This window comes from Rattus rattus, chromosome 8 (genome assembly GCF_011064425.1).
Source record: "Rattus rattus isolate New Zealand chromosome 8, Rrattus_CSIRO_v1, whole genome shotgun sequence".
In the NCBI taxonomy this organism is placed as follows: Eukaryota; Metazoa; Chordata; class Mammalia; order Rodentia; family Muridae; genus Rattus; species Rattus rattus.
Window position 1 is genome coordinate 69,541,291 of NC_046161.1, and position 17,224 is coordinate 69,558,514.

Below are 17,224 nucleotides of genomic sequence, written 5' to 3' on the forward strand. Positions count from 1 at the left end.
CACACACACACACACACACACACACACACACACACACACACACACACACACACACACACACACACGCACACACACATACATACTCACACACACACACACACACACATACACACACACACACTCACACGCACGCACACACACTCCCAGAGCCCTCTCCCTGTTTCCCAAATCAGAACCTTCAGGGACTTTCCTGCCTGCTTTACTGCCATGTCGGTCAGTATTCAACATAATGGAAAGAAGTAAGGCTCAGTCTTTAAGGTCAGGACTCTGTGCTAACAGAGCATATTTTAAAATGAAATTGCCACACAGATAAAGGGGGAACTGAGCACGCCTTAAGTGCATAGCTACAGGCACAGGCTGGCCACATGGAAAGATAATTCACCATCCAAGATAGTAATAGAAAAGCCATCCAGAGGAAGTGTCACGTGACACGTGTTATGGCTATACACACGTGTATATACACATCTGCCTGTAATCCTAGCACTAGGAAGAGTGAGGCAGAGGGTAGAGGAGTGGTAAGTTTGAGGCCAGTCTGGAGATAGCGAAAATGTTTGTGTGTGTGTGTGTGTGTGTGTGTGTGTGTGTGTGTGTGTGTGCGTGTGTGTGTGTTAGAGAGACAGAGACAGAGACAGAGACAGAGAGAGGAGAGGAAGAGAGGAGAGGAAGAGTAGGAAGAAAATGAGGAAGGCATTCAAGCAGAGTAGATTCAAGAACCGGGTGGTGGAGGTTGTGGTGTCAGTGCACTCCTTTCAGAACTTGGAAGGCAGAGGCAGATTTCAGGACAACCAGGGCTACACAGAGAAACCCTGGGTTGAAACAAAAGAATAAAGAATGAAAATTAGCCCCTGAGGTGGGAGGTGGGAGGTGGGAGGTGGGAGGGGCAGTTTGTGCAACTGACTAGGAAGTCTGCATGGGAGGGAGCAAGGTTAGAGGTGAGCCAATGAAGGTGTGGCCCTCAGTAAAGTCGGTGCCTGCACAGCTGACACACTTTACACTCCTCCTTTGCGCCTACCGACTCTTAGTGCATTCAGGTGCTATCGCAGAGAACCACAGGGCTTACAAAGAATTGTTATTTCTCACGGTTCTGGTGGTGTAGAACAGAGGCCAGGATGCTAACACGGCAGGGCCCTCTGAAGACTCTGTTTAGTGTCTTCAATGGCTGAGAAAGAGAACATGGACAGTTCTTCGCTGAACAGTCTTTTTTTTATATTGGCATGAAATCCTCTCCCCTCAGGCTCCTCCCTCACGCCTTCCCAAAAGTCCTGCTTCCTAATACCAACACAAAACGTGGGGGTTTCAGTGCACAGACATCTGGGCTGGTGAAGTAGTAGCTCGGTGGATAAAGGCGTGTGCTGCCAAGCGTGATGACCTGAGTTCAGTCCTGGGACTCATAAGGTAGGGAGAGAAGGCTGAGTTCCACAAGTTGACTTCTGACCACCCTCCGTGTACTCACACATATACACAAGATAATTCCTAAAAGAATCGTGACCATGGGAGGACACATTCAGTCCACAACAACAAGATGCATATGTTTCCATATTGCAAGTACCAGACATGACAAAAGGAGTTAACTTTTACAGCGTTCTACAGAAAACAGGGCTGTGAATCCCAGAATCCGTGCTCCTTCAGACTCAGGGGAACCAGGCTGCCCTTCTCAGCCCCAGGCTCCTCCACTAACCTGCCCTGCCTCCATGAGTGACGTAGGATGTCACTGGTCACCACTCCGTGATCCTGAGCCCTGTGTGTTCTAGGCTGTTGGAAATGCCAAGACCACTCGCAATGACAACAGCAGTCGGTTTGGGAAGTACACGGAAATCAGCTTTGATGAGAGAAACCAGATCATCGGCGCCAATATGAGAACCTACCTCCTGGAGAAGTCCAGAGTTGTCTTTCAGGTAGGGATGGGAGTATTAAACTGGGGCTGGAGAGTTGGCTCAGCGGTCCAGAGCACTGACTGCTCCTCCAGAGGTCCCAAGTTCAATTCCCAGCAGCCACATGGTAGCTCACAACCACTTGTAGTGAGATCCGATTCCCTCTTCTGGTGTGTCTGAAGACAGTGTACTCACCTATTTAAATAAATATAATTTTTAAAAAAGCATTAAACCTCCTTGTCCCTAGCTCTAAATACTGCTTATGTAATTAGGCTCATTGGACCGCCCGTGGCTTCTGCAGCCTGAAGGATCCGGTCTGACTGGCTTTCCTTTCCCCTTCAGGTTCTTTTTCTGTTCTTCCTTTTAAAAGCAAAAGTTGATGTGTAGATGCGGACTTGTGTGTTGTAGAATTGAGAATAAAGGCTACTGTTTTCTGACTGGGGAGAAAAGAAAACCCTTATAGTTTAAAAAATCTTCTGTTTCTTTCTCAAACATGAACACTGAAGCAGGCAGGACCACCCGCCGACCTGGCTTCCTGTGGGTGAGAGAGGTGATTAGAGTTGGGGTGTGGTGTGTGTGAAAGGCTTTTCTGTGTATAAAATGGAGACACTTCTTAAAATGCGTTCGCCAGAGCAACAGGAAACCTCGAACAGCCTGATGACGTCCCAGAACTTTCTGCTTATAAAAACTACACCATGCCTTTGCACGGAATATTTTCATGTAATGTTTTCCTGGGCCTTCTACTGAAGATCCTCTCTGGACCCCAGTTCTTGCTCAGTGGCTAGGACAGCCAGCTGATATCTGGCCACAGGCACCAGTGTCTGTTCCAGGAATCAACCATCTAAAAGGGCATCTAGGGCCCTCTAGTTGAAACCCTGGCATTCTCGTTGGTAAAGGGTTGGTGTAATTTGAGATTTTTTTTTTTTTACAGTCAGAAAATGAACGGAATTACCACATCTTCTACCAGCTTTGTGCATCCGCACAGCAGTCAGAATTTAAACACCTTAAACTGGGTACGTGGTGGAAGGCACATGAAAGTCTCTTTTCTGAAGGCGTTTAAATTCTTCGTTAATATCTTCCTTATTATAACGTAACTTTAAAAAATGATTTTGTCGATTTTAATCCCAGCACTTAGGAGGCAGAGGCAAGCAGCTCTCTAGGTCCAAGGCCAGCCTGGTCTACAGAGTGAGTTCCAGTACAGCCAGGGTTACACAGAGGAAATCCTGTCTTGAAAAAAAAAAAACAAACTATGTTGTCTAAAAACATAGGACAGTCTTTAGACCTGAAATGAATGCATGAAGAAAATCAACTGGGTTGGCTGTGGCACCATGCGCTGATGGCCTCAACACTCAGAAAACAGAGAGGAGGGACACCACAAGTTCAAGACTAACCTGGGGGAGGGAGGGAGGACGGGAGGGAGGCGGGGGAGGGGGAGAATGGGCTGGGAATATCTCAGTCGAGTGCCCATACCTAGCATGAAGCCCCAGTACATTCCCCGCCCTGCAAATACCTATAATCCCAGGAGAGGAGACAGGAGTGTTAGGAACTAAAGCCAGAGCTTTAGAGTCAGCCCTGCTTGTAAGCCCCTGCTTCACTGTCACATAAGGGGGACCCTGAAAGAGACCTTCATTTTCCTGACTCCCAACTTTAGTTTCTATGATAGCCTGGTAAAGTGTTCAATGGAGCCCATTAAGTGTGAGCTTCCTTTCCTGTTCCTTCCTCCTCCCCAACCCCATCTCTTTCCCTCTCTTGGACAGGACTTTTTGATGTAGCTCAGGCTAGCCTTGAACTTTGTACTGGGACACAGAGGAGAGCAGGCCTGCCTGGCCTTTTCTTATTTCTGATAACCATGCGTGTCAGATTTCTGAGTTGTGGGTGGAATTGACTGTCCTTTTGGTTCCAGGGAGTGCAGAAGAGTTCAACTACACGAGGATGGGTGGGAACACTGTCATTGAAGGCGTCGATGACAGAGCTGACATGGCGGAGACCCAGAAGACCTTCACATTGCTGGGTAAGGGATGCCATGCTAGCCAAGGCGATGCACACTCTGGGAACATCAGAACGGGACTTGGCGGCAGGGTTGGGGGTGCAGTTATGTGCACACGGGCTGCCCTGCGAGAAGACCCAGGTTTGAGTCCTAGCACCCAGGTGGCAGCTCACAGCCACCTCCAGCTCCAGGAACAAGTAAACAGCTTTGTCTTCTGAGACCTGAGGGCACCAGGCTCTCACAGGTTCATACCCTGGAGGCCAACACATCACACATAAAGCAAATACAATTTTAAAATAAAGGACGTGATTGACCCCAGGCACTGATTCGGCTCTACCCAGCCCCAGCCCTGCACACAGACATAGAGTCAGACGCAGTTCCCAATAGTGGACAAAGAAACACCTCACAGGGCTAATGGCTAGAGCCGCTGCTGGGCTGTGTGATGTGTCGAAGGCCTCAGTGGTGACTGGGGTGGAATCTGTTGTTTCCGACAAAGAGATTCTGCTCAGGACTGCTGCCTGTGGGTCGCTCTCTCCTCGATTTTCTGGGCACTGCCATGTTAAACACAGGTAGAGATCGCCACCTGTTTCTGCCGTTCCGCAGCCCTTCCTGTCGTGCAGTGACCATTGTCACTGACTGTCACTGCGATCCTTGGTCTCTGTCAACAAGTCAATACCCAGGCTCCTGGGATGGGGCCTGGCACACTCACTCCCTGGTTTCTGATCCTAGCCAATGTGGTATTAGAGTGACATTGTCTCAGAACAGATGGCGACTTACTGAAGTTTAAAATTTGTTCGCATTCAGTGTCGGTGAGGCTGCACGTTTTTGACTTTGAAAGGCCTGGTGGTCGAGAGATTTGGTTAAAGACCACAGAACGTTAGCGGAGTGCCCCTGGTTCTGTGGTTTCCTATGCTTTTCTCAGCCACTGATTTGTCATTTGTCACATCAGTCACCTGCCGGCTTACCAGGCTCAGTTGTCACTCAGTTCCCCAGACTCAACAGAGCCAAAATGCTCTGTGAGTTTTTGGTCTAATATCTCTCATCTGTGAAGCAGAGAAAATCCACACGGTATTGAGATTACTTAGAAATCTGCCTCCCAGATGATCCAGGACCCCAGGTTTCCTCCGTGGAAAGTTTACATAGCAACAACTGTTCTCTGGCACTCAGGGCCTGCTGTCTTGCTGGACAGCAAGGATGGTTCCAGCCTCCCTTCTGGTCTCCACACAGCATGGACAGGGACGGCTTGGACAGGGATGGGACGAGGCCCCAGCACCTCCCCATGCTCACAGGAGTGCCACAATCACCACGCATGGGTGCATCCCGGTCAGCACAGCCCAGTTCACAGCTGGATGCTGGACACTCTGTCCTCCTAGCAGCCGGCTTAGTTTATTTTCAGCACCAGGAAATGGACCAGTTCCCCCTATTCCACACACATCAGTCAAGACCCCAGAGGTATTCTCTGGCAAAGTCAAAAGAGGATTAGGGGGAGAGAGGGAGAGTTTATTTATGGCTGGACCAACACAGAAACTGTGAGTGAGGTCCAGACAAGCCACCAGGGATAGCAGGGACCCAGGACTAGTGGCAGAACTGTCCTTAACTTCTTCCTGTTCAGACTCATCATTGTCCTATGAGCCTGGAAGGAGACTCAGTGCTGGGACAGGGACAGATATCTCTGTCTGAGGCCACACAGCCAAGCAGAGGCCACACTGCACAGGAGCTGGGGCGGACATGCTCATCCCCTCCTCTTTCCCCTCTGCCTCCTGCTCCTCCTACTCTTCCTGTTGGTCATCAGCATCTTCGTTGCCATAGTTACCACACTGTCTTCCTTGTCATAGTTATTGTTGCCATATTCCTCCTCCTGTCCCTTTTTCTCCTGCCCTGCCCTCCTTTATCTCCTTCCAAGGCTCTCCATTAATCAGGCCCATGCAGAGACCCAAGGACACAAGAGCCCACTGCCTTGATCCACAGTGATAGGGCTGTGCCAACCGAGGGACAAAGGGAACCCTTTTGTCATCTCACCTTAAGAAGGATTCTGGGAGCTTATGGGCAAAGAGAAAAGAAAATATTTAAAATTACGTATATAAAACACACCAGAACCTAGTTTCCTTAGAACCTCACTTAAAATAGCTGTGTAAAAGGAGTTGTCTTTCTTTGTTGTTGTTTTGCTCTGGATTTTGTTGTTTTTCTTTGAAACGGAGTCTCATGTAGTCCAGTCTGACCTTAAACTTGATACATAGGATGATCTTGAACTTGTAATTCTCTTCCCCCACCTGATTGCCTCATGCTCACTACAGACATGCTCACTACAGCTGGTCTGTGTGATGCTGGGAATAGAACCCCGGGTCCCCTGCATGCCAGGCAAGCACTACCAGCCCGCTATACCCTCAGCCCCAGATACAACTGAACTCTCCAGCAGCCCAGGAGAGAGGAACATCCCCACCCCCGCTGGCTGCAGCATTCTTATCTAGGAGAGGAACTGTGAAATGCTCTCACTAAGTCCACTTCACACCCCTGCCCCATGACAAGCTCACTTCACACCCCCGTCCCATGAAACTTCACCTCACACCCCTGTCCCATGAAAAGCCCATTTTACATTCCTGTCTAATGAAAAGCCCACTTCACATCCTTGTCCCATGAAAAGCCCACTTCACACCCCTGTCCTATGAACAGCCCACTTCACACCCCTGCCCCAACTCCTGGCACTGCGACTGGAGTGAAGAATTCTTAGAAGAATCCCAGTGCTGTATTATGGGACATAGGAGGATGGCAGTGCCTTGACTTGGGGAATGTTTACTTTGCAGGATTCAAGAAAGATTTTCAGATGGATGTTTTTAAGATCCTAGCTGCCATCCTGCATCTGGGCAATGTGCAGGTCACCACAGTGGGCAACGAGAGGTCTGCAGTCAGTGTAAGATTCATGTTCACTTTGCCCTTCCTTTGGGTGTGAAGGTCAGGGGGGCACAGCTCATGGCTCACTGGCTGCCATGGATGAGAACAGCCATGGTTGGACCTGCTAGACAGACTGGTTTAGCAGGAACGAGGAAGAAAGCTTTCCGGGGTTGTCTTATTTGTCACAGGGCATATGTGCCGAGAGGGGGAGAGAGAGAGAGAGAGAGAGAGAGAGAGAGAGAGAGAGAGAGAGAGTGTTGTAGAGGGGTGCTATGTGTTCTTTTATTCAGCAGCATCTATGGAGCCTATCATGTCCCAGGGCTTGTTGTAAGCTCTGTGAAACACCATCAGACCAAACAGGAAGTCCTGACCTCACAGGAAGTGTGATCTGGAGAAAGTAGGAAAGTCTACCTACCATAGGCTGAGGGTAGGCAGTGGGTCTCGCTCCTCTCCCCAGCTCTCCTGCTCACCTCCTAAGGTGTCTGGGGTGTACTTTTTGCCCTCCTCCAACTCAGAACTGGCCCTCCCTCCACCAGTGTCCAGGCCTTGCAGAGTTTGCCAATCCTCCGATGACTGGGATACTGGGAGAGCAGAGAATAATGTGGTTGTGGCTCTGACCTTTTCCTGCCAAACTCCCATAGAGTAAACATGGTTCCCACCCAGCAAGTACAGCCACCGAGAACACTACCGCACCAAGTTCTCCACTGGGGCAGGAGCTTAGAAAGGAAAGAATTCTAAGACTTTTTGTTAAGTCATTTAATTTTATTTATGTGCATGAGTGCTTTGCCTGCATGCATGTCTGTGCCCCCCTTGCATGCCTGCTCCCTGGGAGGCCAGTAGAGAATGTCCGATCCCCTGGAACTGGAAGTACAGGCAGTGGTGAGCTGCTATGTGGGTCCTGACATCCAGACCTCGGTTCTCCCAAAGAGCAGCCAGCGCTGTTAACTGCTGAGCCTTCTGTCCGGCCCCAGCTAAGACTTTAGATAAAAGGAGCCCTCTGATTATTGACCCTGGCTTTGGTACAGCATATAATTCATCTATTTCAGGAGCTTAGAATGTCAGACAAACTGAATTCGGGCGAAGCTTTCCTCTTAAAAGTCCACTGCCTGCTGCCTCTGTGAATCCCTTTCCTAGGTGACAGTTCCTCCCACTGAATCTCTTTACTTCAGGGATTCAGTCCTTTCTTAGACAGAAAGGCTCTGCCAAGTCCTTCCCCAGAGAGAAGTTCAGGCAGGGCCAGAAGGCCCTGTGCTGGTGTGGCAGCAGCAAGAAAGATGAGGGGCAGGGGCTGGAGAGATGGCTCAGTGGTTAAAAGCACTGATTGCTCTTCCAGAGGTCCTGAGTTCAATTCCCAGCGGCCACATGGTGGCTCACAACCACCTGTAATGAGATCTGATGCCCTCTTCCAATGTGTCTGAAGACAGTGTACATATAAATAATAAATAAGTAAATCTTTTTTTTTTTTAAAAAAAGGGGGGTGATGTGAAGAGCAAGGAGAAGGTGGGGCCACTTGGAGTTTAATTTTTTTTCCCTCCATTTTCTGAGCATTTAAAGAGCAGTCACTGTGTGATGCTGCCTACCTCAGGAGGAAGGATGGTATGCGGTCACATGAAATCACGCTCCCTGGCCAAGAGACAAGAGCTGGAGGCAGTACATGCTGGCTAAGGCAGTTAGCACCCCGAACCCTTTGTCTGCAGGCCAGCGGGGCACCTCTCACGTTCAGACTCAAGAAGAGAAAAGTCCCCCATTAGCTCCAGTGTCAGCTGAGACGCTGGCTCAGGCTAGGAGCTCCTCCCAGATCTGTGGTAACAATACTTTGCAGGGCAGACAGATCCCTAAGGGAATCCTGGTCGCACCTGGTCGGTGTCCAATCCTCTGCTGACAGCGTGTGTCTGGAGAAGTCTCAGAGGTGTGGAGGAGGGGGCACAGTTGTTTGTATGGGTGGAGCAGGCCCGCAAGCTTCCACGGCCAGAGTGAAGAGACCCAGAAAGACACAGCCAGGGTCGCTAGGCATCCCCACAGCAGGGAGAGTGTCACCACAGCCTCCTGCTCTACCCCAGGCTTAGTCTCAACCACGAGGCCTGACTGTCTCACATAGCTACTCTTTCCTTGAACAGCTTTGGCCAGATGGGGCAGTATTAACTTTGGATGTGTGGTGACCCCGATGAGACCTGTGTTTGTTTTTTTTTACAGGAGGATGACAGTCACCTGAAGGTGTTCTGTGAGCTCTTGGGCCTGGAGACTATCAAAGTGGCTCAGTGGCTATGCAACCGAAAAATAGTGACCTCCTCAGAAACTGTGGTGAAGCCCATGACCAGGCCTCAGGCCATCAATGCCAGGGACGCGCTGGCCAAAAAGATCTACGCTCACCTGTTCGACTTCATTGTAGAGCGAATCAATCAGGCATTGCACTTCTCAGGCAAGCAGCACACTTTTATTGGTGTTTTGGACATTTATGGGTAAGATTCGCTTCTGCGTGCTCGCTTCTCCTCGTTTAAATGTCAAACGCCCTGTTATTTTTAAGTCGCACCCTTCCACTTGTCTTGCATATTTTGAAGATGATTTCCCCCCTCTGGGTTGCATGTAGAGATGTTAAATATAGCTCCTGGGTCATGGTGTCCTTTCCGTAGAGTGCATTGAATAAATGGCAAACAAGGGCTAGGAGATTTCTTAGCGGGCAAGATGCCTGCTATACAAATGTAAGTTTGGACCCCGACACTCACGGAAAAAGCAAAGCACAAGGGAGGCAGAGGGAGGCCAGCATAGCTGACCTGATGGGCTCCAGGCTCAACTAAAGACCCTGTCTCAAAAAGTTAGGCCGAGGGCAATAGTGGAAGATACCCAGCGTCGCCCCTGCCTTCCATGTGCATACATGTATGAGCACATACATACACATACAACAGCACAGGTACACAATAAATGCGAAACTAACTCACTGTGCAAACCAGCAAACCTACTGTGTGACAGGGCCCCTGGTAAGAGGCTTCTTGGTCCAAGCCATCTGGAAGCCATCCACTTAGAGACGTAACCACCAGAGCTTGGAAGGATTAAGCTGTTCGCAGCTGGTGCTTTGGCAAGGGGATGTGGTCCACTTCAATCCCCTACAGGGCCCTGTAATACCCTCCTGTCCCCCAGGAGAACTGCTGGTTATGGTGGGATGGCACCCCCCCCCCAGTCTGCCTGGCCTGCCGTCTCCCTCCCTCACACACCTGCATTCCTGTTCTTTCTTGAGAGATAAGGGCTCGGCTCGCCCCACCCCTTCTTCAACTGTCCCACCCCTACTTCAAACAGCACAAAGCTTGGGCCACCTCGGAGTTTGGTCTCATCTTTCTCTTTGCCCTGACCTGCTTTTCTGGTCCTGGGTCCTGCTCCTGCTGAAGGTGCTTGCAGAAGGCAAGGTGGAACCTGGTGTGCAGGTGACTCCAGGGGGCTGTCCGGGTGTCAGAACCCCCCTCTCCTGTCCTCCTTCCTGCCACTCTCCCAAGACCACACCTGGCTTCTTGGGCACACCTCTGGGAAGATTGTCCCAAGAAAGGCTCCATACTTTCCATCAGTTAGGGACTCTTCCCCACACAACAGGGAGGGCCAGCCCTTCAACTCTTCACCCAGGAGAGCCAGCTGTTCCAGGTATTGAGGGGAGTTAGCGAAGGGAGGGACTGTTTATATAGATTTTAAGTGATTACTCACGGCTCTCAAGAAAACATATCAACAGTTCTAAAATACTAACACGGGACAGGGTTAGGCTAGTAAATTATTTACCTTATCTTATCCCAAGAAATAATTTGAGTAACCAGTAAAAAATTGAGTAAAATTGGAAAAAAAATAATGTAGCCTAGTTTAAAACTCTTACATTGAGGTGGGAAGTGTTTGCTGTATTTTCTTGAACTTTTTTTTTAAAAAGACTTGTTTATTGTGTGTATATGAGTACACTGTAGCTGTCTTCAGACTCACCGGAAGAGGGCATCAGATCCCATTACAGATGGTTGTGAGCCACCATGTGGTTGCTGGGAATTGAACTCAGGACCTCTGGGAGAGCAGCCAGTGCTCTTAACCTCTGAGCCATCTCTCCAGCCAGAACTTGCCTTTAAAAATAGTGGACTTCATAGCTTAGGAATATATTTCTTCATATTTTTAATGATTTATTTTTATAAACGTGTGTTCATGTGTGTACATGTAGGTTTGTGCATGTGTGAGTGCTAGGGCTTATAGAGTCCAGAAGAGGGCGCCACATCCCTGACACTGGAGTTCAGGCAATTGTGAGCCACCCAACATGGGTACTGGGAACTGAACTCTGTCCCTCTGCATGAACAGTAGGTGCTATTAACTGCCAAGCCATCTCCCTAGCCACTTGTTTATACTTTTATCTAACAAATAAGTACTTGCCAGGCACTGTGTGAAAGGTCCCTGCCTTCTGGGACTTCATTTTACTGGTGAAGAAGGCAAAGAAGGAGAAGTCAGAGTGACTACTGTGAGAAAAAAATATGTGTGCATGTGTGTGCATATGTGTGTATGCATGTGTGTGCATATGTGTTTATGCATGTGTGCACACATGTGCACACACATGTATGTGCATTGTGTGTGCATGTGTATGTGTGTATGCATGTATGCGCACGCATGCGCGCTCGTGTGTGTGTGTGTGTGTGTGTGTGTGTGTGTGTGTGTGTGTGTAGTATGACGGGAGAGGGAATTCAGATCCACAGAGTTCCAGACCACTGTAATGAAGAACTTGAATTTTGCAGCTAAGTATGATGATGAAAGTGCTCACAAATTTTAAAACTTGTTAGAGTCCATTAACATTACTAGTTGGGAGATGAAGCGCTTGTGTAGTGGATATAAAACTGGTTCGTGGATTCACAGCTACCCCCTAAGTGGAAGATCTTGTGGCCCAGAGTGAATCACTCACTCCCTAGCACGCTGGCCTGTGTGTTAATTCAGGTCCTAACACATATTGTGGCTTCAGGGAACTGAGCTCAGCTTAACCCGGACATGACAACGGCTGCCAGGAAAAGTTAGCATCCTTTAGCACAGGTGAAACTGCAGCCGGGCGCTTTGAGGTTCGACTGCAAAGCGAGGGAAACTTAATTTTGATGTCCCAGGCTGTCGTATGTTTATGCTCTTTGGACCAGGCTTGGAAATGTCTGGGTCTGAGGTTAGCCCTCTGGGCTAGGCTCTGCAGCACTGCAGTGGCATGTGTTCAGAGCACTGAGAGCCTCTCCTGCAGGGCTGTCAGGACAGTCAGGTGGAAGAAATCACCAAGCCATCTTGAGCCTTAACGCCCTGGTCTTGGTGCAAACCATTGTCACTGACAGCACACCTCTGGCATCTTACGTCGTAAGTCCCTGGATTTTAAACTTCAGCTCACGGTACCTACAAAGGATCTTCATTTGACATTGTGCCCTATTGTGGGAAACCCTGCTCCTTTTGGCCTTAGCCTGGTCCCTTCCAGGTCCAAGCCGGCTTCCATTTCTGGTGCCTTCACAGTGTTACAAAGAGTGGTACAGCTGCCTCCAGTCAGCCTGGAGCTGGCCAGGGACCTGCGGTAGGGCAGTGACCCCAGAGGACCAGAGCCACAAGGGACAAAGCCTTGGGCATGGAGAGGAGGGTGGAGGATGGGGATGCAGGCTGACTTTTGGGTACCATTTGCTGTCCTTTGGGTCTCACCATGGCCTCTTGGACTCTGACCCTCCGTGAAGCAATGAAGTTATATTAATCCTCCACCTGAGGCAGAGTTAGAGCGCAGAGAGGTGAGGCACACAAAGGCAGGAATCTCTTCAGGCTTCCTCCCAGCAGGATGCTCACCCCCCACCACCCTCAACCCTCCACAGGCAGAGGAGTCAGGGTAAAGTGGACACTGCGGCCTCCTCTTGAGAATCAGCGAATGTGAAATCCTGGCCTGGGTTCACGAGTGGCCACAGCTGACGAGCTAAGCGAGGCTGTTCCTTCAGACAATCCTGCTTGTCACAGGCCCCAAGGGGCTCACTGCTGTGCAATAAGCAGCCAATCCCCCATCACTGTATTCTGCCTGACTGCTCCAGGCCCTCGAGTTTACAAGTCACCCGGGTAACCCTGGAGACAGCTATTAAAGCCTGAACACAAGGCAGGGATGCGTGTGGCTTCCTGCTGGGCTAAGTTATTAAATGACCTTAGAGTTTTGTTCCAGGAACTCTGAAAGCCAGCCTGGGGAAGGCAGAATTGTCCTGTCTGCCCTCTGGATGGTCAGCGGGGAGAGGAGAGAAGTGTTCTCCCGTTGAAAGCCTAAGTGCTACTACCAATCAGATTCAGTGCTATGCCCTAAGAAATGGAACTAACCTCTCAGTCATCCTCCGTTCTGTGGAGGGAGGACAGTAATGCCGACTCTGGTATTACATGGATTAATCAGTATGCCACTTGTAATGCCTGGCTTGGGGAAGAGGAATCATGTACAGTCAGATTCCTGTCCAGCCAGTGGGGAAAAGGGTAGTTTGTCAACTGACAGCCAGCTTAGAAGGAGCCAGCAAGCAGCAGCTTTGAAGTCGTTCAGACTTGCCGAAAGCATAGCAAACCTCTTAAGCTATGGAGTCATCACACACACACACACACACACACACACACACACACACACACACACACACACACACACACATGCAGGCACACGCACACTTAGCTATAATGAGCACCTAGGTCCTGGGCTTGCTCTCATTTTATTGTTCAACTGTGTTTCAGTTTTGAGACGTTTGATGTAAACAGCTTTGAACAGTTCTGCATCAATTACGCTAACGAAAAGCTGCAGCAGCAGTTTAACCTGGTAGGTGACTCTTTGTCTTCCTGGGGCGGAGGCCCAGCCCTCTGTGTGCACGGAAAGAGACGCAGTCCTTTACCGGTTCCTCATCCAGAAATCCAAGCATGCATGGGTCGAGAGATAGAAAATGCCCTGATAGTTCGAGCTATACCTTGAGTTGCTATGCTGCTTTGTGGCTGTATCTTGAAACTGCACCTCCATCTTTGGCTTCCTTTTTGGAACAACTTGGGGTGCTCTCTTTCCTCCCCATCTGTCACCCGTTGCCTTCATCCTCCAGGAGGAGCCTGAACCAGATCCTGGGGAAGCCTCCTTGAAACCCCGAATTCTAATAATACGTTTTGCCCACTGCCTGCATAGCAGACATTCTCTCTGGCTGCCCTGCCCTGGCTGGGCTGATCCAGGCTAAGGAGGCTGCTTTTGTCCCCAGAGAGCAGCAGTAGACCACAGCCACTCAGGATGGTGTCAGGGTGACAGCCAGACCCACAGGAGACCTCTTGGTGGCTCTGTTCTGGGGAGGGGTGGCCAGTGTTCCAGGGTCTTTCTGATCACACATCGGACCCTCACATCTGTACCTTCCGGGCTTGCATCAAGCCCTTCAGGTCTCTCTTTGATGTTGTTTAATTTCCACCTTGTCTCCGGGATCCCCCAGCACGTCTTTAAACTTGAGCAAGAGGAATACATGAAGGAGGACATCCCGTGGACCCTGATAGACTTCTATGACAATCAACCTGTGATTGACCTGATCGAAGCCAAAATGGGCATTTTGGAGTTGCTGGATGAAGAATGCTTGGTAACTGTCAGAATAACTGGCTTCTTTTTCAGTCTTTGAGTAGCTACAGATGGGCCTACCACCGAGCGGTCTTCTCGGAGCTATGTATGGAAAGCCAGATGTCTTACCCATTTGCTTGGATATTAAATCTGAGACACTAATGTGGACCCTGAAACCTGGGAGCCTGGGATCCTCCCACCTTAGCACACTTATGTACCACCCTTGGGTATCACCTTAGCACACTTATGTACCACCCTTGGGTATCACCTTAGCACACTTATGTACCACTCTTGGGTATCACCTTAGCACACTTATGTACCACCCTTGGGTATCACCTTAGCACACTTATGTACCACCCTTGGGTATCACCTTAGCACACTTATGTACCACCCTTGGGTATCACCTTAGCACACTTATGTACCACCCTTGGGTATCACCTTAGCACACTTATGTACCACCCTTGGGTATCACCTTAGCACACTTATGTACCACCCTTGGGTATCACCTTAGCACACTTATGTACCACCCTTGGGTATGAATGGAAAAAATGAGATGTGACACACGTCTGTGCATGGTGGAGGAGGAGGCTTATTGTGTGCGAGTGAATAACAGATACAGGAAAAAAAAAAGGAGCCGGACTATGGGTACGGTAGAGGGTTCTCCTGGTATTTATTATAGATATGTGGAAGAGGACAGTCAGAGGCAAGGACATCTGGGAGAGTCCAGAGTGGGCGTGACCCTGAGCTGGACCATGTGAGGAGAGGGAGGAGAGGAGAAGGAGAGGGGAGAGCAGGGAACCAGGTGCAGCAGCCAGGAGGCCAATGGTACGAAGAGCAGGGGAACCAAAATGGTTGGACTATACAGAGAAGGGCAACCTAGCCTCCTGGGCTGGAGAATTTAGGGTAGGGGGCAGGACGGCCCTGTAACAGGTAGGGACCAAGGGATGCAGAGAAAACCTAGTAGCCAGGCCCCCTCTGATATGTTAAAGAGGCACCCCAGCCTTTTGTCTGTGATTTGTAGATATGAGGGAAAGAACTATCAGCGGCATCTGGAAGGGTCCAGTCTGAACTGGGCCATGAGAGGAGAGATGGGCAAGAGGGGACAAGAATGGGGCGCGGGGGGCATGGGCGCAGGAGTGGAGGACTGAGAGACCAAGAGGCCATATAGCCAAGAGGGCTGGTTATATAGGAAAGAACAGCTGGGGGAAGGCAGTGCAGCTCAGGAGCTGGGGAAATGGAGGGTATAGGGCGGGATATGCCAGCCAGGTGACCCCGCAATAGGTACTAGTGAGCAGGGACGGGGAGACTGATGGCCAGAGTCCACTTGAAAATGGTTGACACCTCATTTAGTCATTTGTCCTGGTACCAGGCACAACCCCTAGGGTGACATCCAGTAAGGAGCTTGTCTTTGAGGCCAGCAGGCAGGCAGATGTACAGGGCGTATGGTGAATGACTTCACCCTGTGTTTAGTGTGAGTCACCAGGAGCGGGAGGCAATGTCACAGCCACGTGATTCCAGGGAACCTGTAGGAGTCACTTAAAGGTGGGGCAACACAACCCTGTGCCCCAAGAACAAATAACCCCCTGGAGAGTGTGAATGGACTGGAAACAGTTGCCTCTGACACTTGAGCAGTCACCACCCCCAAAGATATATTTGCTTAAAAATAATGACACACTACTTCAGGTCCAAAAGAAACCAGACAAACAGCTAACGGTGGTGCCTGTTAGCATACCAAAGTGCACGCAGGCTTCCGGGCTCTCTCAGTACCTGTGGCTCCTCTCACCCGACCCTTGTCCTAGCCATTTCCAGCTTCCCTTCCCCAGCTTCTCAATCCATTTCAGCTATGTGATCTCAGCCCTCCCCCTTTTTTGTCCCTCTCTTTCTCTCTCTTGGTTCTCTCTTCTCTTCCCCTCTCGTTCTCCTCCCTCTCTTTCCTCTTGTGACCCGCTTCAACCTGCCGGTCAGATTCAGTCTACTTTCTCTCTCTGCTCAGGACTCTTCTAGATGCTTCTGGCTACACTCTTACCTCATATCTACAATAAAAACCTTCCCCTACACCATGCCTTGGAACAAATCATGCCCTCATTTTTATACACAGTAAAACTACCACTGCTCTGTGATTCTTTCCTGGAATTCTTGGTTCTGTGGTTCTTCCCGATCACCTTTTCCAGCACCACCTATGCACCAGCTCTTGCAGGCATCAAGCCAGTGTTCCAGAATGTTCTAGAGCCAGGAGTATTGAGGCTAAGGTAGACTTCAAGTATTTGTAAGTACTGAAGGTGACCTGGAAGTCACTGAGCCCCAATGGAGTATGGAATTCACTCTTCAGGTTGAATTAACTGGTAGTGTTTAAATGCCAGCATTAAAAACTGGTTTTCCAAAGAGCTTAGCTGGAGGAAGTATGACCTTGGTTATGGGAGGCAGAAAAGCCAAATAAAATCTATTTTCCCTGAGAGGGGGTAGGGAAGACACACACCTGGTGTTGCCCTTCCCACTCCACTGGGAATGGAGCCAGGTTCCCATCCCAGTCCTCTTTCCTTGAACTTTGAAGCATCTGTGAGAAGAGTAAAATAGTGCCTATTCTGCATGTATGTAAGTCTTCATTCAGTGTCTTCTAAAGAGACAGTGGTATAGCCATTTAAATATTGGGATAAAGAGTTCATATATTTGTTCATAATAAAAAATAATTATCTACAAAGATTAATAAGGCCAAAGATACATGAGTGTTTAGAATTTCTCAGAGCAGTGGTTCTCGACCTGTGGATTGTGGTTCTTTGGGGAGAGTTGAACAACCCTTTCACAAGAGTCGCCTAAGACCATTGGAAAACACAAATATTTACAATTCATAACAATAGCAAATTCAGTTTTAAAGTAGCAACAAAAATAATGTCATGGCTGGGCTCACCACAGCATGAATAACCGTATTAAAGG

The 17,224-nt window shown here is 49.4% G+C and overlaps 1 protein-coding gene across 1 annotated transcript in view; it reads left to right on the forward strand.

The window, feature by feature from the left end:
• Nucleotides 1-17,224, forward strand: part of Myo5c (myosin VC) — a 77,325-nt gene that overhangs the window by 20,004 nt on the left and 40,097 nt on the right. The window contains exons 6-12 of the mRNA XM_032909725.1: nucleotides 1,752-1,895; nucleotides 2,803-2,884; nucleotides 3,775-3,882; nucleotides 6,660-6,766; nucleotides 8,941-9,206; nucleotides 13,450-13,531; nucleotides 14,175-14,315. Of these exons, the coding sequence (XP_032765616.1) occupies nucleotides 1,752-1,895; nucleotides 2,803-2,884; nucleotides 3,775-3,882; nucleotides 6,660-6,766; nucleotides 8,941-9,206; nucleotides 13,450-13,531; nucleotides 14,175-14,315 (930 nt within the window). The remainder of the gene's footprint in view (nucleotides 1-1,751; nucleotides 1,896-2,802; nucleotides 2,885-3,774; nucleotides 3,883-6,659; nucleotides 6,767-8,940; nucleotides 9,207-13,449; nucleotides 13,532-14,174; nucleotides 14,316-17,224) is intronic.